The sequence below is a fragment of the Cephus cinctus genome, unplaced genomic scaffold, assembly GCF_000341935.2.
Source record: "Cephus cinctus unplaced genomic scaffold, Ccin1 Ccin1_scaffold0132, whole genome shotgun sequence".
Classification (NCBI taxonomy): domain Eukaryota; kingdom Metazoa; phylum Arthropoda; class Insecta; order Hymenoptera; family Cephidae; genus Cephus; species Cephus cinctus.
The window spans coordinates 143,534-165,316 of NW_014332865.1; the positions used below are offsets into that span (position 1 = coordinate 143,534).

The following is a 21,783-nucleotide window of genomic DNA, read 5'->3' on the forward strand; positions in this document are numbered from 1 at the left end:
AATTGGACTGACTCGCTGTAAAGGATAAACTCCCAATGAGACGTGAATTATGCGTCGCGCTCGATCTCTTGGCCATACTACACTTTTATTCTCAGTTTTAAAACTTCCTCGCGGCTTCCCGCTTGACTTGCCTCGGCTCGACGGAGGCAAAGTGTCTGGCTGACGAATTCAACCGAAGGCGACTTCGCCACTCCGGCCACTCCTCGCGGATGAGCTTCTGTACTTCGTGTGCTCCGTGTGCCCGATGCTTTTCAATGTTCATTCTTCTTTCCGATGTAACTGAGAACGTATTCGGAGTAAACGAGAAATATAGTTTCTTTGAGATTGCCAAGGGGTCCCTACCGCGTCCCTGCACAATCGATATCAGAGAGACACAGAAACAAAGGAAAGTTGACGCAGTCTTTCATACGATACGCAGGCACTCTCTCTCTCTCTCTCTCTCTCTCTCTCTCTCTCTCTCTCTCTCTTCGGGCTCTCTATCTTCAGAGTTCATTAATCCTTAATTATAAGTTTCTCAGTCATTTGACAAATATTATTGATCAGTTGGAATTAATCGATTTTTCCATTACAGTTACACCAATTAAATAAATAAATAAATAGTACTAATTTTAAATTGTCAATCGATTTAGTGAAAGTTCTATAAACTCCCTTTCCAATAGGAATGCTCCCTTTTACCCACGTGTCTTTCGCTAATAATAAGCATTCGGTCCGAGTTATTGGATAAAAACTGATCGATTGGTAATTAAAATAATATCGAAGCTAATAGATGCTACGAAAAAAATTTCGATGTGAAAATACATAAAAATATTTTAAGTAATGTTCTCGCTCTTGTTTCATTATTTTTTTTTAACTTTTTTTTTTGAAATGAAACTGACCCTCTGGCAATAAATAAATTTTGTCGCTGAAGAAGTAATTGCGAAAACTCTGTCTCTACTAATAAGTCCGCTCTACAAGTTTTTCTCCTCTTTCTTGTTTTACATCGAAAAAAAGGACATGTCCCATGCACACCATCATGTGTCTCACAATCAGAGCTACAATGAAACTTACCTTTTTACCTTTTTACTGACATTTTATGAAAACATATCTTAAAACTTATCCCCGATATCAAAAGAACTTGGTGAAAGGAGAAATATTTGAAATATAAAATAAATAACGAATTATGAAATATCCGATGGGCAGGAACGTAAAAAATAGAAAATGAGTAATCAGGAGAAAGAGGAACTTTTTCCTTTTGTCATCGTTCTCTCTGTTGCTTTATTCTTCTTCTTCGTAGACTTCTTATTCTTGACGACGTAGCCGCTTATCTGGCCGAACGGAGGAAGGTCTATCTTTTGTGTAAACACACTGTCAGGCAAAATCGTGGATGAGTCGACAATGAAGTATATGCGAAAGTCTATGCGTGTTGTCAGGCGGGGCGGTCAGCCTAAGAATTTGGTGGGGAGAAGAGCATAAAAGCTTGCACGAAGAAAAGCATCACGCTGTGGTGTTCAGGGACCCGTTGGTACCCGTAACAGTGCGATATAACCGATCGAGAATCATGGGACAACCACCGCGGTTCGGAACAGCGGCTCTATTCGCTCTTCTTCTTCTTCTTCTAGTGACAACTGCAATTGCAAGTAAGTAACATTCGGTCGGCGCCCCCGAGCCTTTTCCTTCTTCAGTCGCACACTGGACACAGCGTACAGCACGGACACCGTCCGCTGTTCGTTGCGTGCCGGCTTCGGAGACGGAATTGGAGCCTTGGCACTTGTTGTTCGGGCTCCAAATACGTTTCCTTTGTTGCTCGGAGGAACGACGATACGCTAAGAGAAGGAGAGACTCGGTTGGCCCAAAATTGTGCCAACGAAACGGTTTTAGATAATACTTGTCCAGAGATTCATTTCGCAAGGTCACGAAGTGCCAGGAAGCACTTGTGGTAAATAGATGTAGGAAAATGTGAGAAATTGCCTCCCGCCTCCCGCCTCCCCAGTCCCCCCGGCCGGGATAGCATCGAAAATCTGTCGAATAGGATATGCGGATTGAGCGTCCCTGCCTGCCTGCCTGCCTGCCTGCCTGCCTGCTCGCTGGCCACGCAACGAGGTCCGTATCATTGAAACGATTACTACTCCCCTGCCTCTGGACCGGACATTTGGTAAATTGACTCGACGCTCCTGCTTACACCAGTAAAATTGATACGACGTACTTAGCAATGAAATTGCTGCCCTTTCATTCCGACAAGTTTTTAACAACAAAGTACGGAGATTCGACATTTTTTAGCAGCGTTCACATCGCTCGAATTTAAGATACGACTTCCGGTAGCACTTCGGCTTTTTGAATTCGACTTTTCTGCGTCGATCGCTCATGGGCGATTTCTATCGATCAGTGATTGGCTGACGTTAGGCTTACGCGTATCCTTTTCCGTGAAATGTTTAATGTCGCCGTTAACGAGACTTTGAATACAGACGACAACATGGACAATGGATCGTTGCCAATTGAATTCTGCTGATATTATATAAACATATTCATTGCGTAACAAGTTCACTCCACGTACACAATCATTACGTGCCGAGTACCTGCGCCGCGCACCGTGCCGCGCAGCGCGTTCCCTCATTCTTCTTGAGCTCCTGCAATTATTATTGGCTTACTTGAAAGCAGCTTCTATCGTTGGACTGGATGGGCCTGGATGGGCCTGGATGGGCCTGGAACCCGCGCTCGAACAATTAGCGAGTGTCCGAATTACGAATAATCATCGAGCTAACTCGTTGACGTGGGAAACTGAAAAGTTATCGTAGGTGGGAATGAGCGAAAGAGATTATTACCGACATTCGAGCAATCGCGTCGGACTCACATGAGGCTCGATTAAAGTTTTCCTGCTCTCGGGTCGTAGGTTGTTTGGCTGCGAAGTTCAACCGCGACGTCTCCAATTTATTTAGCTGCGTCAAAAGGCAAAGAGGCCAGGAAAACCTTTGGAATTTCGGCGATTATCGATCTTTCCTGGCTCGTTGTATGGTACTTCGCTCAGACGCGTCGCGCGCTTCAACGAATTCTTGGCCTTTCCGTATCGACGAAATTTCGAAAACGAATCGAACGTATCGTCATCGCGGCATTAAGGAGGGCAGAGACAGTGATATACATACGTTGACTTTCTTCAATAATTCTACACACATCGCTCAACGATAGAAGGTTTGAATCTTTCTCTTGCAACTTTTAAACTCTTGATAAGAAAATGAGGCTCCCGGATCAAAGGTCCATTATTGTAATATCATTGGGTTGGAAGTCGCCGTAAATCGTAATGCGACACTTTGTAATTTATCAATATTTTTACTAGTAGGAGAGGAGTGAAAAGATACTCGAGGCAATGATAATGGCAATCTTGCAATTCAACGAATTGCTTGGAATTCCTTGACTATTTATTAATTAGCTAGATTCCGCGTGACGTCACTGAAATTTCCTTCACTGATAAGAGATGTAATCTCTTTCGGCCAATAAAGTGGACGTTACCCGGATACAGTATCAACGGGTGGACGGTTCGCGTACATTGCAAACAGACTTTTGGCAGCGATTGCGAAATTTCGGAATGGGATCGCGGGGCGGGCGGGGGGAGGCTCTCTCTGCGAAATAATAAAAAAAACGAATGTGGACATCGCGGTACGGTTGCCAATCAGAGGGGAGAAGTTATTCGTCATTGGATAATGAATGTTTTCCATATGCGATGTATCGGAGTCTTTCCTTCGTTCGTATTTTCTTAGCAAGAAGGAGCGATTGCGCGGCGAGAGGCGCAGCGCAACCGGCGACGCATTCAACGACGCGGATAAAAGAGGAAAGAAAAAGAAAAGATGTCGGTGTTTGGTTTGATCGGTTGATGCGCTGTTACGAGTCAACCTTTATTAGAGTCGTGCGACTTTTGCTGAGGATCGATTGTGTGGCCGCGCACATGCGAATTGCCATTTTAATGATTCACTCCTTCTCGCAATTCTTGAGACTTCTCGATCGTCGTGTTTACCTCTAACGCGGCGATTCGCCGATTGAAGGCGAGATCAGTCGTTGAACCTTGTTGTACTTTTTCTTTTTTTTTTCTTTTTTTTTCTCGATACATCCATGTCTCGTGAAATTCAGAGATTTCGCTGTGTATTGATTTGAGAAAAAAATAGAATCTTTACAGCCGGGGGTCACGGGAGTCGACGATTAGTGCTTTATCGCTCGCAACCTCGAGCGCAGAGTTTGCCCACCCCGTTCGTGCATCAATATATTTTCTTCTCGAGTTAATCTACGAGCAGGATAAGAAACGCAAGACATCATCTGTCCGTGACGGATACACATTTTTTAATTTTCTTTTCCATACGCCATCCTGGAACTTCATCTGCGATGTTCGGCAAACTTTGAACTCGAGTAATCGAGTCGGGATCGATTTGAATCGACGTGTGTCAAGAGTATCGCTTAGAAATCAAACGGAAAATCCTCTTCGCTTTGTTTAACGTATGACGCATTAACTTTTTGCAATTTTTCTGTTGCAGAACAATGTACCACTGGCTGCCATGGAAGTAAGTGTCTCTCATTAAGATTTCGTAAAATGTTGATCACCTATTCGCTGAATTAAATACTTATCTATACCATTGCGTGTTTGGCACATTCGAACAGACGATTCAGACGATTCAGACGATTCAGATGATTCAGATGATTCAGATTTACTTTGAAGTTAGCCCTTACTTATTGTACCTGCTTGTTGATGGTCTCCTCCTAATTGCCCTCAGTGCACGCGAGCAAAGCCTACGCGGAGGGACACACGTACACGTATCAGCTCGAAGGAACGTCGGTTACGTCAGTCAGCGACGCACAGGGCGAGGCAACCCTCTCTCTCTCCGGAATCGCTGAACTGTCTATCCACCCGGATTGCGTTCAGCAACTGAAGTTGAAAAACATTCAGATAAACGGATCCGTAAGTAATCGGGAGCTCGGGAGCCACTGGCAGCTCGTTGTGCACGAGAGACGAGAGTATTGTTTAACGAAAAAAGGAAAATCTGTCTTTTAGCCGGTCGCTTCGCACGATCTCGATCAATATGGTCTCCAATTCAATTATCATAATGGCCACATCGACACCGAGGTTTGCGCCGATCCAAATGACTCTCAGGCATCATTGAACGTCAAGAGGGCAGTAGTTTCTCTCTTTCAATCCGCAGTATTTAAAAATGACGGTGCCACTACCCATCACGAGGTAGGCAGATTTTTTAATCGTCCTAGGACATTAATGACCTTTCGCTCGATTATAGTTGTCTGATTAATCGGTCGCTTCCACTTGAGCAGTTTGATGTTTTCGGCGGATGCCCAACGGACTTCAACTTTCACAAGGAGGGCGGCTCTCTTGTGGTGCGGAAATACAGGAACCTGGGACAGTGTGCCTACAGGGAGAACATCAAACAGGACCTCGTCTCCTCCACTTTCAATCCAAATTCGGACATCAAATCCTCCCCGATTCTCGACTCCGAGCAAAAAGTCGAACAGCACTTCAAGCATGGCATCCTCAACAAGGCAGTTTCCACGGAAACATACAATTTCAAACCGTTTAGCAAAGGCGAGTCCGGCGCGAAAACCGTAGTCGTGACAACACTGACGCTGAAGGGCCAGAAATCCGGAGTCGCGTCGTCATCTACCTCCGCGCCAAAGTCCATAATCTTCGAGGCGCCGCATCCGGTGATCAAATCCTCCGTCGAGACAATCGTGAGCGCACTTCGCGCGGCCAAAGAGGAAATGCCTGACGAAGTGAGGCCCCCGGCGGCCCGTAAATTCTCGGAACTCGTGAAGGTCCTCCGCACCAGTAACAAGAACGACATCCTGACTGTCTATCATCGTGTCAAGGCAGGTGCCGGATTCGACAAACATCACGATAAAAAGATTCTTCTGGATGCTCTCTACCGGACTGGCACCGGCGAAGCTGCCGAGGTAACGGTGGAACTGATTCGAAGCCACGAGATCACCGGCGTCCAAACACTCCTCTACTACATAAGTCTCTCCTTCGTCCGTCATGTGAATCTGCCGTCGGTCGTGGCGATAACCTCACTTCTGGATCAGCCGGGCCTGCCCCGTCAGGGCTACCTCGGAATTGGTTCTGTCATTGGAAAGTACTGCCAGGAACACAGCTGCAGCAGGGTTCCCGAGGTGAAGGCAGCTCTGGATAAGATCGTCGCGAAGATCGGCGACGGAAGGGCTGCCAATCGTGATCAGGAGACTGTGCTCGTAGCTGCTCTGAAGGCTCTGGGCAATACAAGATACCTGGACGACGTTAGCCTGGAGAAGATCGCTCGAGTAGCGGCTAATACGGACCTTTCGAATCGCGTTCGTGCCGCCGCCATCGGATCTCTGCCCACCACGTGTTCCATGAAGTGGAAGTCCATTCTGCTGGACACGCTGGCCAATCGTGAAGACGATAGCGAGATCAGGATCAAGAGTTATCTGGCCCTCGTCTCCTGTCCCTGCCCTCACGTGGCAAACAAACTCAAGGAGATTCTCGACAGGGAGACTGTCAATCAGGTTGGCTCGTTCGTTACCTCTCATCTTCGTAACCTTCGCGCTTCCGCCGATCCCGACAAGCAGGAGGCTAAGAGGCAACTCGGTCTCATAAAGCCAAGGACAAAGTTTCCCGAGGATTTCCGAAAGTTTTCATTCAACAGCGAGCTCTCGTACAACATCGACTCATTGGGCATTGGATCCTCCGCCGAGACGAACGTCATCTACAGCCAGAACAGCTTCGTGCCGCGATCCACCAGCTTGAATTTGACGACCGAGATATTTGGCCACTCCTTCAACTTCCTTGAGCTGGAAGGTCGTGTAGAAAATCTGGACAGGATCATCGAGCAGTATTTCGGCCCCAAGGGTCGGTACGAGACTGCTGATTTTGAGAATCTCTACAAGCAGGGCGGCCAAACTTACGAGGCCTTGAAGAAGCTCGTGGAGAATCGAGTTCACAGAATATCACGACGTGAGGTCAAGCAGAGCGATCTCGACAAATTTGCCAAGGGTATACAATTGAAGGACAACGAAGTTGATCAGGATCTAGATATAGATCTCTCCATAAAGCTCTTTGGGGCGGAAGTGGCTTTTCTCAGTTTACAGGAACCTACCAAAAAGTGGACGCCACAATCACTGATCGATACCATCTTCGACGGCATCGAAAATGGAATCAAGGGAGCTAAGAACTTCAACTATCATCTTGAAAATCATCTTCAGTTCCTCGATGCCGAGCTGGTTTATCCTACTGGTCTAGGACTTCCCTTGTCGCTTGGTGTCATTGGCAGCAGTGCACTCCATCTGAAGACCAACGGAAAGATAGACCTGCCGGCCATCTTGAAAGACCCGAAGAACGCGGCCGTGCAGATAGCTCTGGAACCCAGCGCGGCCATCACAATAATCGGCAACTTCCTGGTGCAAGGTTTCGACGTCCAATCTGGACTTAAGGTCGTGTCCACGTTACACACCGCGACAGGATCCGACGTCTCTTTGAAACTTTTGAACGGCAATGGCGTGGACGTGAGCTTTGGACTTCCCAAGAAGAAGCAAGAGATCATCAGCGTCTCCAGCGAAGTACTTCTTAGTACCGGAAGTAGCGGGGAGAATTACGCAGCACCTAAATTCAACAAGGATAAAAAACATTCCGACTGTTTTGATCAGCTGTCCGGTCTGCTCGGCTTCGTCGTTTGCGGTGAAGTTGCCTTCCCGTACGATAGCTTCGAGGCAGTCCAGAAAAAGGCTCTTTTCCCACTGAGTGGTCCAGCAAAGTTCGCAGTCACCATCGAGAACACCGACGTGAGCAGCTATCACTTCAAATTGTACAATAACGTGAAGAGCACGTTCGAGCGTTCCTTTGAAATTCTCCTGGAGACTCCGAACAGCAGGACCAACAGGAAGCTCGTGTTCCTGGTGGAAAGTGGGCTTCAGCCCAATAAGTATGTCAAAGTCCAGTTCGACTCGCCGCTCAAGAAGGCGTCGGCCGAAGCGGTCCTCAAGAACAACGATCAGGAACGCACGATCACCGTCTCCGTGCACAACGATCAGATAGAGTACTTTGCTCGCGTAGGCGTGGTCGCTCACGGATCCAAGTACAAGCCTGTGCTCGAGTACAAACTGCCTGAACACATCGAGAAGCTCGCGGCCAGTAAGACTGGCACCAAGAGTGGACAGCGTGCTGGGCAGCAGCAGTTCAACGTCAATGGGCTCGTCGACGTGACCGACGTCGATGGAGGCAAGAAATTCCACTTCGACAAGGTCGCCCTGATCGCAAGCGGACGTAAACTCTACGGCCTCGACGGGACTCTCTTGGTTACCCCGAAAAGCGTGTCGGCCGATCTTAAGGGCACGAGCGCTCAAGATTCCGTCGCCGTCAAGCTCGACTCGAAGCGGAAGAACAGTCAGTACAGCTTAGAGTTGTCCGTGCTCCCCTCGAAAAATCCCGACATCGGTGCTCTCGTCAAGTGGGAATTCGACGGATCCCCGAATAATCTGGAAAGCAATCTGATTTTCGTGCACGGCCGCGATTTCAATTCTCAAGTGAACCGTCTCACTGTTCAGCGGCGTGCGCAGTACGTCAACACACCCGAAGCGTTCAAGTTGGCTGGTTCATACAAATTGAAGTATCCCGCCTTGGGAGTGGAACTTAAACTGGAGGGCGAGGTCACGAAGAAGTCGCTGTCCTACGATGTCGAAGTCAAATACGAAAAGTTTAAACTTGAGTCCGAGGGTTCCGCCAAAATTGGCATCTCTAAACCGACCGATTATGAAATTGATTTTGAGGCCAAGGTCATGGAAAACAGCATCGAGCTCAAGTCCAAGCACACTGTCGTTGGTGAGCATAAGAGCAAGTTCGAGAACTCGTTGACCCTGTCCCCAGGAGGCAAATACGAAGCCGATGCCGTTGTCGTCTACGACATCAAACCGAGCCATACGAATCTCCAAGTGGACGCGGAGCTCAAGCTCCACGAGAAGAAATTGGAGATCAACTATTCTCTGGACAGCAATCGTCAGAAGCTCAACAGTCGTGCGGCGATAAGCCTCGCCAACGTCAAATATCTAGACTTCAATCTGAAGATGCAGCGCGGCGTCAGCCCAAGCGGAAACTTCAACCTGAATCTAAAGAATTCCATTACGGCAACCGGACAGTTTGACTATCAGAATGACCGTGAAAATGGTAAGACCTCGTCGTTTTACGTCGTTTTACGTCGTTTTACGCAGACATTCAGCGACTAAGGTAGACCGCTTGATCGTCGGGTTCATTTTCAGATGGTCATTTCACTGCGGAGACGAAAATTACCACCCCGCTCAGCAAGTTGCGCCACATCGACATAGCAGTGAAGAGCGACGTAAGAGCCTTTCTCGCGGTTTTCCTGCCCTTTTACGATAAATGATTCTATAACGATAAGAGACGTATAATCGCATGTATTTATTATCTGTAACAGAGGAAGAAACAAGGAGCTTCTGGTCAGATTGTTGGATCTGGATTGTTGACTGTCAGCGTCGACGATAACCAAGTGACTGTTGGCAGCGAGTACAGCTACTCACCTGATTATTCGAATGTCATTGTGGAAACCAAAATTACTACCCCCGTCGAGAAAATGCGGCACGTCAACCTTCAGTACAAGAGAAACGTACGATCAGTTTCTAATGCATTATCTTCTATGAGCGGTAATCGCGAGAGACGTAATTTATCGTAAAACATATGTACTGGCATTGTAGCAGGTGAAAACGGAGGGATCGAAAGGTTCGACTTCGGGATCTGGAACATTGAGCGTGAGCGTGGAAGATAGGAAAGTGAGCGTCGCCAGCGACTACAGTTATGTTCGGGACTGGTCAGCGATCCTTCTGAACACCAAGATCACCACACCCCTTGACAACTTCCGCAGCATCAACCTACAAGTCAAGAGCGACGTAAGAGGACACGTCTTTGTTGTTCAGGAAACACATGAGCGTCTCGTGATCCAAAGTACATTTATTTTCTATTTATTTTCTAACAGAGAAAGAGAGACGGATCCAGCGGTCTGATTTCGGGATCTGGATTACTGAGCGCCGCTCTGGAGGGCAAGGAGGTGACCATTGGCAGTGATTATAGCTACGTTCCTGACTTTTCGACTCTCGTCGTAGAGACCAAGATTACTACTCCCGTCGACAAGTTCCGCCAAATCAATCTGCGAATCAAGAACGACGTAAGGGCAGCTCGTATCGCTTTCACTCGTCGCAAAGAGTGTTCGCGATGCCAGTCTACGATTGTCTAACGTATTTCTAATCTAACAGAGAAAGACGGAGGGATCGCGAGGTCAGATTTCCGGATCTGGATCGTTGAGCGCCAGTCTCGAAGGCAAAGAAGTCACCGTCGGCAGCACCTACAGTTACGTTCCCGATTGGTCAAACGTCAATGTCGCGGCTACGATTACTACGCCAATCGATAAGCTTAGTCGCATCAGCTTAGAATTGAAAACCGAGGTAAGAGACTCGCTTGGCTTTACTCGCTGCTTACTGTCGCTTCACTCGCGGGGAATAATTATCGTAGATGCAATACAAATTTGGAATGTCTTTGTTCCCTGTAACAGAATAAGAAGGAAGGTCCGGACGGTCAGGTTGCGGGATCAGGTACCTTGAATGCCGGCCTTGAAGACAAAGTAATTACCATCAGCAGCCATTATAGCTACAATCCTGATTTATCGTCTGTCAACGTTGATGTCAAACTTAGCACTCCGATTGAGAAATTGCGAACACTGAGTCTTGACTACAAGCACAAGGTACGAAGAATTATGATGTTTGGACATACGACCTAAAGACTTCTGGCCGAGAATGAAAGGATTATTTTATTTGTCCCATTTCGCTCTATTTCGCTTCAGATCAGCAAGACCTCTCCCAGCTTTGAACTGACTTGGAGTACCCCGGTTGGCAAGACGAGTGCGCTTGCGAAATTCAACAAGCTTGGGGATAAAGAATTCACCGGTGAGAGTCATATAATACAGCAATTAATTATTTATAGCGTATTATCCGATGAACAACTTGTCATGAAAAATCTGTCATTTATATAAAATCAGGCGAGTGGAAATTGGAGACACCCAAAGGATTCGCCACGGCCGACGGCCATATCAGTTTAGAGAGTGTTGACAACTTCTTAATCAAGGTCAACTTTGACAGCGACGTCATTCCGCAGCGTAAGATTCACGCCGAGATTGCCAACAGACCAACTGCCAAAACTGGTACGAGGATCATCGTCACGGTGACGAGCAATGGAAAGAATATCCTTAGCGGAAGGTAGGGGGAGGCGCGACCTGACTAATTGTAAGAGTATTGGAATAACTCGTGGTTGAGAGTGTTCTTAACATTTGAATTTTCATCGCAGCACCAACTACAAGCTGAGAAAGGAAGATGGCAAGATCACTGTCGAAGGTAACGGTAGCGTGAAGCTCGGTGAAAGCACCAAGAGTTCGTCGTTCAAGTACACTCGTCAAGAATTGACCAAGGAAGCCGACGGAGAAACTGGCGTGGCTATTTTGCTAAATACGAATTTCGGACAGTTCGCCATTGTTGGGGAACTTAAACTATCGAACAAAGGAATTTACGTCTTTAACAGTTACTGCGAGCAGAGCAAGGACTGTGCCCACTTCAAACTTCAATCGACTCTGGCCGACCCTGGTAACTGAAACTTATGTTCGACTTTAGATTTATCGATGACAAAAGTGGCATCCTCTCAAACGATAAATTCTCTTTTAGAGCTGACGCACTTGGATCACCAGATCACCGTTGAAGTTAATCTGAAGAAATTCAATGTGCCTGCCGAGTTTGGCTTGAAAACCAGTACGAAGACTGAAGGCTTCACCCTGGATCACACGGCCACTCTCTATCTGCACTCCTCCAAGGACAAGACTCAGTACACCTACCAGGTCTACGCTCATCCTAAAGAGTCAGGTAGATGACAGAATTTGTAATATATTCTCATTGTATATGTATGGTCGTTCGACGAGTTCAATCAGTTGTTCTGACAGTGTGCAAATAATGCAATCCTTAAAAAATCACACGTGGCCTTCCATAAAATCTCGTAAATATGCTAAAATGATAAAATAGAAAAAGAATATATATTTCAGGGCAAACCCATCTACATACATACTTTGTGACAAAAATTCTATGCAGAGCCACGTGCGATTTGCCAGAGCCTTCGTTGTTTCTGATCTGTCTAAAAGAACACATTGAATTCATGGACCGATTGCATGCTCGGCTTACTGCGAACTAAATTGGAAAAGAAAATTGGTGCGGCTCCGCCTGAGAATGGATAATCATCGAAAAATAAAGCCGACGATATCTTCTGTCTAGCTGTGATTCTGACCATGCCGAAACGCGAGGTGGCTCTGATCACAACGCTTGACGTGCCAAAGAACAAGAAACATGGACCCTACAAGCTCGACGTTTCCCTTTACGCGGACAGAAAATCACACCCGCAAGAAAAATCCACCCTCTCTATTTTTGGTGATGTCAGTACTGAGAACAACGTTTACGCCCTGAACGGAGAAGCCAGAGTGACCTATCCATCCCAACCAAAGGTAATACGAACGGAATTATCTATGTGTAACGAAGTGAAACATATAAGAGAAGTTTGATTGAAATTAAAAACTTGATTGTCTTTCCTCGACAGGAATTCACCGTGAAAGGACGAGTACAGTATGGCGGTGAATATCTGCTGAGTGCCACTCTAGAGGCCGATGTCTTCGCAAAGAAGGCCCAAAAGATCAACGTGGCTGCTCATTTGACCAACGTTCAAGTTCCTCATGGATACAATGTAACCGGAGCCCTCGAAGTTACCAGTCGTGGACAGCAGCTGAAGGTCGATCTGCAGCAGCATCTAGCCATTACGAGCGATCAGATTGGTTTTGGATCTTTGCTCTGGTACACGGATGAACATCAGAAAACGAAGAATGTCGGAGTGCTCTTCTCTGCAACCCTCAAGGAGATTCATCTTCTGATCAAGGCACCGGATGAAGATCTCGTCAAGGCGGATACCGTCATGGATATCTCGGCGAACATACAGAAAGTCGATAGCGAGATCGTTATTGCTGGTGTTAAGCACGCTGTCATCAGCTTCGAAGCTCACGATTTGCAGACCTACAATTTCGTTTACTACCTCAAAGGCAATTAAAGACTCAGAATTAGATATACATATTTTAGGTAGGCATCGTCGGCTGGACATCAATTTAATTGAAATCTTCTTTGCAGGTGTCCCAAAGAGTAAGATCACAGCCAGTGGCCGTTTCTCGCTTACGCAAATGCCGCAAGTGCACGCAGAGTCTCTGGTAAGTAGCCCCACCCCCCCCTCCCACCCTCGTATTTTCCATTCTTCGTCATTGGAGAATAATAAGAGAAAAAAGTTCGTTTCGTAACGTTTTATTTATATTTAAGGAATCGTTACGCAACCAAGCGATCGATCTCGCGAAACACCTGCAGGCGGCACTCAAGAGTATCGCTCAAGAAGTTGTAACGGAACTGAAGGATCTCTGGGAGCATCTGAAGAAAGCTCAACCGAACCTGACGTCATTATTGCAACATTACGAAAATGAACTCGTCAAGTTAAGGAACGAATTGCAAACCGATCAGACTGTCAAGGAAATTCAAGCCACATTGAACAAATCTTTCGGCGGTATAATTGCCGTTTTCGTAGACGCCGCAAATTATTTGGCCTCGCGTCTGGAGGAACTTCGAAATCAATTGAACGTCGTGACGCTGAAACTTAAGAATGCCATCGAGTCCATTTATCCTCAGCTCCAGGAGTCCTACGAGAAGATCATCAAAGTTTTGATTCCCCTCTATAACGAATTCATGAAAACAGTCTCTATCTATATTAATGCAGTCACGAAATTTATTGCCGAAAACCAGAAGGAGCTTAAGGAAGTTTTCGCTGTGGGCGTAGAACTGATTCAGGACATCAACAAAGTCATCGGCACTACCATTGGCCAGATCGAGAAGGATCTCAGGGAATTCATTCTTGTATTGATCCAGCAAATCAAAACTTTACCAATATCTGATTTCATTCGTGAGAAATATCAGCAGGCCCTGAATTATAAAATTCCCGAAGATACCTCGGCTCAGGCTATCAAGGAATTTCAAAGCATCTACATCCAAGCGCAAAACGTTTTGCGCGACTTCCTTGCGAAGCTGAAATCACAGCTGACCCCCGAGAACGTTATCAGGTTCATCGAAAACAACGTCACTCCGGACTTCAGCATCTTAAAGAAGATTCCTGGAATCGTTGCACCGAAGATTTCTCTTATCAATCTTGTGCTCAATCGCGAGCTGCCAACTCCCGCTGACGTGTTTTACACATACAGGTACGTCAGAGCTGCCCCAAATGATTCGCGTAGAAGCTGCTCTTGAAATTGACTGAAACGCATTGTGATTTTAGGTCGGCCGGATCGCTTGCCGATATCGTGCCGCCATTCCCCAAAATTGGATTCATTGCCGACGGAGGTCAAGTCTTTACGTTCGATGGTCGCCACGTTTCCTTAACTGGAAGCTGCAGTTACATCCTGGCACAGGACGTCGTTGACGGAAACTTTTCGATTGTGGCTAATCTCGAGAATGGAAACATTCAGAGTATCACGCTGACCGAGCCCAATGAGAGCATAACGTATAAGACTGACGGATCGGTAAGTGGCCATCCATCCCTGGATAAGATGGATATCCTATCTATCTGTTCTATCATTCTACCATTCTACCATTTTCAGGCAAGAAGCATCACTTTCAGATCCGCGTTCCGCATTGAGTTTTTATATGAGTCTGTATTCGTGTTCTTAGATCCTGGTTAATGGGCGTCCTTCTGAATTTCCTGCAACTACAAAGAACCTTCGCGCTACGCAACTGCAACAGATTATTAACGTCAAATCCAGCTTCGGAGTTGAGATCCTCTGCGGACGCCACGTGCCTGAACTTTGCAGCATTCACATTTCTGGTTTCTATCTTGGTAAATTGCGTGGCCTACTTGGAAACGGTAACAACGAACCATGGGATGACTTGACTTTGCCATCTGGCAAGGTAAGCGAATTGTCTGTTATTTCTCGATAAACCCTTACCAACCGCTGCCGCACGTTCCTTCTTCTCTTCGGGGCTAACAAACGTTATATCTTATTGGCAGGTTGCAGAAAACGAGGCTCAATTTGGCAATGCCTACAAGTTGAGTTCCGGATGCCCGGACGCAGTACCTGCACCACGATCCACAAAATCAAATTCTCTTTGCACGGAATTTTTCGTTGGCGCTTCTTCGCTGAGGTACGTGTGCTCGTTCATTCAGTCAAATAATCGGAACAGTAAGACGCCATAACTCGTAGAATTTTTAATAAGTCGCTGCACAGAGATTACAGGAGCGCTATAGCGTATCTTTTATTTATCATTTGTCCTAGTGGCTGCTTCAACTTCGTCGACTCAACACCATTCCGTGAAGCCTGCAACCAAGTAGCCACGTCCAGTGGAAATACGCAGACTGCTTGTACGACAGCAACCGCCTATTCTTTGCGTTGCGCCCAAATTGGAATTTTCACGGGCGTGCCATTGACTTGCGGTAAGGGCTTCTGGAACCTTAATTTGCAATTGAATTTAAAAAGTGTCTTCCACCAGCGGCTTACGGGAAATACATCTTGTATCATTATAGCTGGATCGTGCAAGATCGGTAGCAATGAAGTGGCGATCGGAGACACCTTCAGCGTCAAGATCCCTAAGAAGGAAGCGGATATTGTATTCGTAGTCGAACAGGTTACCCAGAACGAGAAGGTCTTCAAGGAATTGATCACTCCCCTGCTGAGTGAAGTCAGGAACGAACTGAAACATAACGGAATCAAGTGAGTGTCCAATTCGAGAAAAAAGCTGCAACCAATTGTGTCTTCAAAGAGGACGAGGTATGATATATTTCTTCCTTTTTTCCTCTTAAAACAGAGACGTACACATTGGCGTAATCGGATACTCCGAGACCAGTGATAATCCGCCGCAGCATTTTACCTACGGCGGCAGCAGCAACATCGACGGGGAGATCAAGAACATCAACTTCGAGAAGACCGAACCACATATTACACTTGCGGTACAGGATTGCATTACGAAGGACTTACGAATGATTTTTATGACAATCATATTAAATTGTCCCGTCGTATCTTAGACGTATAGATTGCTCATACGAACACTTGCCTTTCATTTTTAGGAAGCAAAGTCTGGTTCCGTAAAGGAGGCTTTGCTGTATGCAAAACAGCAGTTGAACATGGAATTGGGAACTACAAAGCTGACCGAAGCCTACGAGGAGGCCATAAATTATCCCTTCAGACCAACTGCGGCCAAGGCTGTCGTCGGCGTCATCGCGACGCCCTGCGAGAAGAGTCCGCTTCCGCTTTCCGTAAGGGGCAAATTAAAAGCAATATGCATAAGTTTGAAGGACTATTGCGAACCTCACAGCAGTCCTATAGTCATTTCACTCTATACGCTTGTAGCTGCAGCAACTGCGTCTTCTCCTGGGACAGAAGATTTACCGTGATCGTGGTCTTACCTATTATCACATTTCATCCCTGGAGGATATCAAGGTCTCCGGTAAAGCACAGAGGAATATTGTGGGATACGATGACGAAAGCGCATACACGTTCGCTGACAGCAAGAAGAGGATCGTCGAAGGGAATGCCGATATCAGGAACAACCTGAATCTTGCGAGTAACGACGTCTGTGCGGAATTCGCCGTATCGGTAAGCACATTTCTATAAAATCATGAATTTCGTGTTTGCTGTATTTCGAGGATTTTCGATGAATTCAGAGCTGACTTGAAATATATGACTTTATGACTTGATTAGTCCGGAGGTGCCGTCTTCAGCACTTACAACTTCCTCGAGGCTAAGCCACATCAGAAGAAGCAATTTCTTCAAGTCGCATCCAGAAAGATAGCCAGTGGTCTCGTCAACATTGAGCTCGAGGAGGACTGCGTTTGCGTGCAGGATTTCGGGCTGTTCGCTGCACCAAAATGCAAGGTCACGGGTCGTAAGGAAAAGGAACCTCTGGCGGTGAGTAATGCCGTTTCCTTATTCTCTTCTGAGAGAGACGATCTTATTCGGTTATAGAGCAGAGCGATGTCATAGGGGTCGCTGACCGATGATTATTCTTTTACAGAGGCACACCAAGGGGGGAGTTAAGGGCTAGCCAGGATCTTCGAAATCCTGCGTATTACCATTATCGATTAGTTAGAACTATTGTGTTTGTTGCGTTACAGTTATGCTCTTACCATAATTTCTATACGCTCATAGTGCTGTATATTTCGGTCAGTCGCTCTAGCGAGCAACAGAGCGTGACAGTTATAAAGAGGCTAGGTCGTAATTTGTGCCAACTTATATTATCATTCCAACGAGAGCGTTGTAACTTGTATAATTTAATGAGGAATTCAGAAAATTTGTGAAACGATGGATTTCATTAATTTATGTACTCACTTAAATACACAGCGCTATGAGGCTCTGCGAGTTATGCAGTCTACCCCCCGTCAATCTGTTGTCATATCAAATGGAAAAATGATCGTCATCCTTTAAATGGAGTTATTGTAATCTATAATAAGTTAATAAATAATTAAATTTTTATGTGAGAATGGACTTGATTACGTTTGCCCGGGATCTTGAACCTATTTGTATTCTAACCTGCTTGCAAGACAAATGAAGTCTTCTGTCGGACAGAGAAGTGACGCGGTAGGAAAGTGGACTTTCGATGAAACGTCCGTTTGGACATTGAACGATCATTAAAATGTATCCACATCCAGCATTGCACAGTTTTATGCAGGGATGCAACAGCAAAATATCTGGAAGGATCCTAAATCGGACGATGGACGAGGGTAACAGTTATCTTATTGCGCATTAACCTAATCAATTGTCAAAGCTGCAGCATTGATCAATCGTAATGTCAGCCATGTTCAAGGTAACGGACTGTCGAAACGCGGATGTTGGGATTTCACGCCTGTCGACCAAGCAACCGCAGTGTTACGCACCGCACGTGGACGTGACGCGGGCGAGATGCGGTTACCGTGCGTTCGCCCTTTCAAAATTGGTAAGGAGAACGACAACTGACGACGAGGGCGATCCTATTCGAGAATGCGAGCGTAGGACGTTCCTGTAAGTTGCGATTGACTTTTCCAGAGAAATGAATTGCACGTGGACGACCCATTAATCGTTCGAAGAGCAGTTACGACGATCGCGGACATCCTTGTAAATCCCGAAAAATTGTCCGAGGCGCTGAAACTGCGCATTCCGGACAGGTGCTGAGAGCTTGCGCCTTCGTTGGAACGGACCCCCGAGCGACCGCTGCTACTTCCTTTCCCACTTGCTTCTGCTTCGCGAGATATAATGCCTTGGCTATCGGCTTCCTTCTTCTTCTACGACTCTACGCTTATCGTAGCTGCTAGTTATTCCCCTGTTTCCCATTGGGGCTTCGTGCGACAAGTCGTCCGAGAGACGTCAGACCGAGGACACGAGAGGATATCGTCTTTGCATTAAAACTCTCTTCTTCGATCTTCAGGTTGTCGGATTTACTGGTGTCGCAAGACTCCTACCTCAGAGAACGAGTCGCAATGGCGTTCATTACGATCGGCGGTAGGTCGGCGGGGAGGGAGGCGATTTTGAAGAACGCTTCGACTCTTTGCAACTTGTCGAAAGGCCTTGGGGATCGTTTGGCCGCTGTGCGCATAAAAATGGCACTGGCCGTCGAAATGTTATCCCGAGCAGCTTGCGGTGAGAATTCGAAAGGGTTGAGAGAACACGGCCTCGGGATTCAATATAGAATCGTCCTAATAATGCCTCTTCGAAACGATATCCTTCAGCTGCCGAGGATCTCTGCAGCTACGGATTCATAGAGTTGATCGTGAATCGACTTACGTTCGAAAGAAAAGCTATACTGGTAGGCCGATTTGGCAGGGCGAGAGCATCGACATAATTATCGGCCCATCGGAATAATGGCTTCCTCTTGTCAGCTCGTGCTCCTTGATATCCTGAAATCGCTACTCGACCGGAAGCTCAAGTCACACGCGATGGAAATCGACATCGTGGAGAAACTGACGATCCTTCTGCGCCGAAAGGACCAAGAAACTTTAGCAGGAGCACTCTCGTGTCTAGCGATTCTCTGCCAAGAATCTGCGCTGAAGCAAGTAGTCATCGACAAGGACCTTTTTCCTCGTCTGAAGGACATGCTGGACGATCAAGTAGATTCGTAATCTGCGATCATTTTCCATTTCCCAGCTGATGGCGAAACACGTTAAATTACAGAGAGCAGCAGTTCACTCGAAAGCTGCAACCGCCATTGCCTTCCTGACCACCACGACTCCGGGCAAGTTTCTAGCTTTGAAGCTGCAAATTATTGGGAGGCTCCTCGAATTGGCTGGCAGCCATCACTGTCGACAATCGCAGCTGATGGCCATTAAGGTTGGCAACAATGACCGGTCCTTTGAAATCGTTGCAACCTTTCAAATCCTCACACGGCAGTAGGTCGTGACACTTGAATGTCCTTCGATTTAGCATTTCTCAGGAGCGAATCACAGATCGCTAATCGAGTACTTGTACCGTCGATTATTATTTTTTTTCAATTCTCCTGGATTCTCCGATGACCTAATAATCTTTATTAATAGTTTTAGCTATTACGGCGTCGGCGCAACAAGAGAATTATTTCGCTCTGATATGTGAGTCAGGAATTCGAGATCATAGACCCGACCGGCTCATTTCTTCGGTCGAATCTCGAACGGGCGATTTCGTCTGGCGGAAGTCGTTGACCTCGTTTCGTTACTTTGGCTTTCAAAACAAGATCATAATGTCCCTTTGTTCTCGGCAACGACTCCATTTCTTTCTCATGAGATTTCAGAGAAACGCCTAATTGTTTTTCTCGTTTCTTTTTCAGGCTCTGACTAACATTTCCGAAGCGCCGGAGGGAAGATCTATTCTCAAAACCAACTCCCACATCACGTTTATAGAAAACATCGATACGTGCAAAGATATGAATACCGAAAAACACAAAGAAATTCTTTTAAATTGTATCTTATGGCAACCGTAATGCTGTAACGGCAACTGTGTCAAAAATGTAACCGTTCGATGGGAATTAATCTTAGGGGAGAAATTATAGCAACAATATGTCACCTAACGGTTTTGCACATTTCATCTCGGCAATCGACACTTTCCACGATTCCTTCTTCTCTCCTCGAGGGGAAGAAGAAGAAACGGAGATTCATGCGGCCATTGACGGTAGCGTTAATAAAAACCAGCAGCAAGAAAACGGTGATAACACATCATTTACTTTCACGTAATTTTCACTTGAAATTTGATTTTTCAGGTTAAAAGTTAAATCATTCGAAAATGATCAAAGTCAAATGGAAATATCGATTTGGGCATGAAAGTGTCGCCGATTTATTTTGTGGCCGAGTCAAAGAACAATTTTGAAAATGGCCACAAGAAACCATCCGAGGTAAAGCTGTCAGCAGACTCGGTTAGAAAGCGTAACGAGATTGAAACTCCGGACTAAAGTAGAATTTTAGACACTCGAAAGCCCGGAAAGTTTGACATTTGAATTTGAAGGCCACGTGACATGTACGAATCGATCGAATACCACAGGAGAATTGCTGATTCGCAAGTGAGCAGAGCATACCAGATTCTACCGGCATGTCTCATCACCCGTATTTCTGTGCGTCCTGCAGTCCTCTGATAAGACCACGACACTCATCCCAGATACATATAATTTGCCTCCGCGATCACTAAGGCCACAAACGCCTTTCGAATTCTGCAAATTCTACAAATTCTACAAATTCTATAAATTCAGCACAATTTATTTATCCTTTTCGATACAGGAAGAAACTCAACTCTTCGCATCTACAAATATACGTTTGAGACATTTATTCGTGAAAAGAGCTGCTTTTGATTTAACACTCGCAATTACGGAATATTTAAATTTAATGATGTCCCATGAATTTTCCAATGTCCTTGTGCTGTTTCGTAAGACCGCGCACTCGTGTGGATTTGAATTATTCGTAGTGTCCAAGGTAAAAGGCTATCGCCGATGCGGCCGACACTTCCGGCGTGCAAATTCACCAAATGGACAAAGGTTGTAAGTCTAAAAGACAATAAGCTGGAACGAGATGAGTCATCGACTCAACGTTTATCGGTAAATGGGAAAAAAATAGCAAACTCTTTTACATTTGGAACGGTAGTGGAATTTCCAAAATATTTCGCTTCGGTTCAGAGTCTACCTCCTGAGGCTATACAATTAGATAACAATCCCAATAGAATGGGAGAGAGACTTCGAGAGCGCGAGTGAAATCACCGAGGATTTACATAGGATCACTGACATTTGTCTGGTGCGTCTCTTTGCAGCTCGTCCGTTCGATTTCCACACTCGTGCTCGTACTGCTAGAGGCGATTCAGCGGATTCGATCGCATCCAAAGATAACAGGGTGAACTTTGAAAAGGACAAACAGTCACCTTTGCGCCTCGGAAGAAGGATAGACGTGTCGCGATCAATTCGCAGCAGTAGAATTGACAGCACCTTGACGAAATGTGCCAATTACTCGACGTGCACATTCAATTAGGTATTTTGACCTAACCGAAGGAACTCGAGACACTCGCTCCTTGACTTCGTGATTTCGCTTCCAGGGGGGCCATCTGCGCACGTAGACTGATCGTCATCCATATGGGATTCGCGCGAGGCCTGCGAACTGCATAAAAAACGTTTCGGGACTATGACCTCGCATGGGGACATGCGGGACATGACCCTCTGATCACAGAGAACTTCTGTGACCTGATGCCGGATCCTCTGAACTCGGAA

General features: G+C 46.2%; 2 protein-coding genes across 5 annotated transcripts; both read left to right on the forward strand.

The window, feature by feature from the left end:
- The first annotated feature begins 1,462 nt into the window (after positions 1-1,462).
- LOC107263142 (apolipophorins) lies at positions 1,463-20,109 on the forward strand. 4 transcript variants are annotated; one of them, XM_025080551.1, is made up of 29 exons: positions 1,463-1,616; positions 4,494-4,520; positions 4,731-4,915; positions 5,009-5,191; positions 5,281-9,154; positions 9,247-9,326; positions 9,423-9,611; positions 9,700-9,891; positions 9,978-10,166; positions 10,255-10,443; positions 10,551-10,739; positions 10,839-10,941; positions 11,034-11,250; positions 11,339-11,631; positions 11,710-11,904; positions 12,286-12,533; positions 12,626-13,118; positions 13,204-13,280; positions 13,387-14,312; positions 14,387-14,630; positions 14,779-15,015; positions 15,116-15,249; positions 15,381-15,538; positions 15,629-15,815; positions 15,910-16,051; positions 16,169-16,357; positions 16,452-16,697; positions 16,803-17,009; positions 19,870-20,109. In XM_025080551.1, the coding sequence occupies exons 1-29, from the start codon at positions 1,538-1,540 to the stop codon at positions 20,020-20,022; spliced, it is 9,825 nt and encodes a 3,274-aa protein (XP_024936319.1). In that variant the 5' UTR covers positions 1,463-1,537; the 3' UTR covers positions 20,023-20,109. The 4 variants fall into 4 exon arrangements, with proteins under 4 accessions (XP_024936319.1, XP_024936321.1, XP_024936320.1 ...); XM_025080553.1 differs by having other exon boundaries at positions 12,307-12,533; XM_025080552.1 differs by having other exon boundaries at positions 9,703-9,891.
- On the forward strand, positions 17,684-19,381 carry LOC107263005. Its single transcript, XM_025080555.1, has 6 exons — positions 17,684-17,821; positions 17,894-18,033; positions 18,123-18,241; positions 18,502-18,713; positions 18,803-18,879; positions 18,953-19,381. Exons 1-6 carry the CDS (start codon positions 17,734-17,736, stop codon positions 19,190-19,192), a joined length of 876 nt encoding a protein of 291 aa, XP_024936323.1. The 5' UTR covers positions 17,684-17,733; the 3' UTR covers positions 19,193-19,381.
- Positions 20,110-21,783: the final 1,674 nt, after the last annotated feature.

What these genes read in the sequence shown, in the direction of transcription:
- LOC107263142 (XM_025080551.1), top strand. Translation starts at nt 1,538, where the DNA reads ATGGGACAACCACCGCGGTTCGGAACAGCGGCTCTATTCGCTCTTCTT. An exon ending in ACCTACAAGTCAAGAGCGAC is followed by an intron (nt 9,892 to 9,977) that starts GTAAGAGGACAC and finishes ATTTTCTAACAG; the next exon opens with AGAAAGAGAGACGGATCCAG. An exon ending in AAGTGCACGCAGAGTCTCTG is followed by an intron (nt 13,281 to 13,386) that starts GTAAGTAGCCCC and finishes TTTATATTTAAG; the next exon opens with GAATCGTTACGCAACCAAGC.
- LOC107263005 (XM_025080555.1), top strand. Translation starts at nt 17,734, where the DNA reads ATGTATCCACATCCAGCATTGCACAGTTTTATGCAGGGATGCAACAGC. An exon ending in AAACTGCGCATTCCGGACAG is followed by an intron (nt 18,242 to 18,501) that starts GTGCTGAGAGCT and finishes TTCGATCTTCAG; the next exon opens with GTTGTCGGATTTACTGGTGT. An exon ending in GTTATCCCGAGCAGCTTGCG is followed by an intron (nt 18,714 to 18,802) that starts GTGAGAATTCGA and finishes GATATCCTTCAG; the next exon opens with CTGCCGAGGATCTCTGCAGC.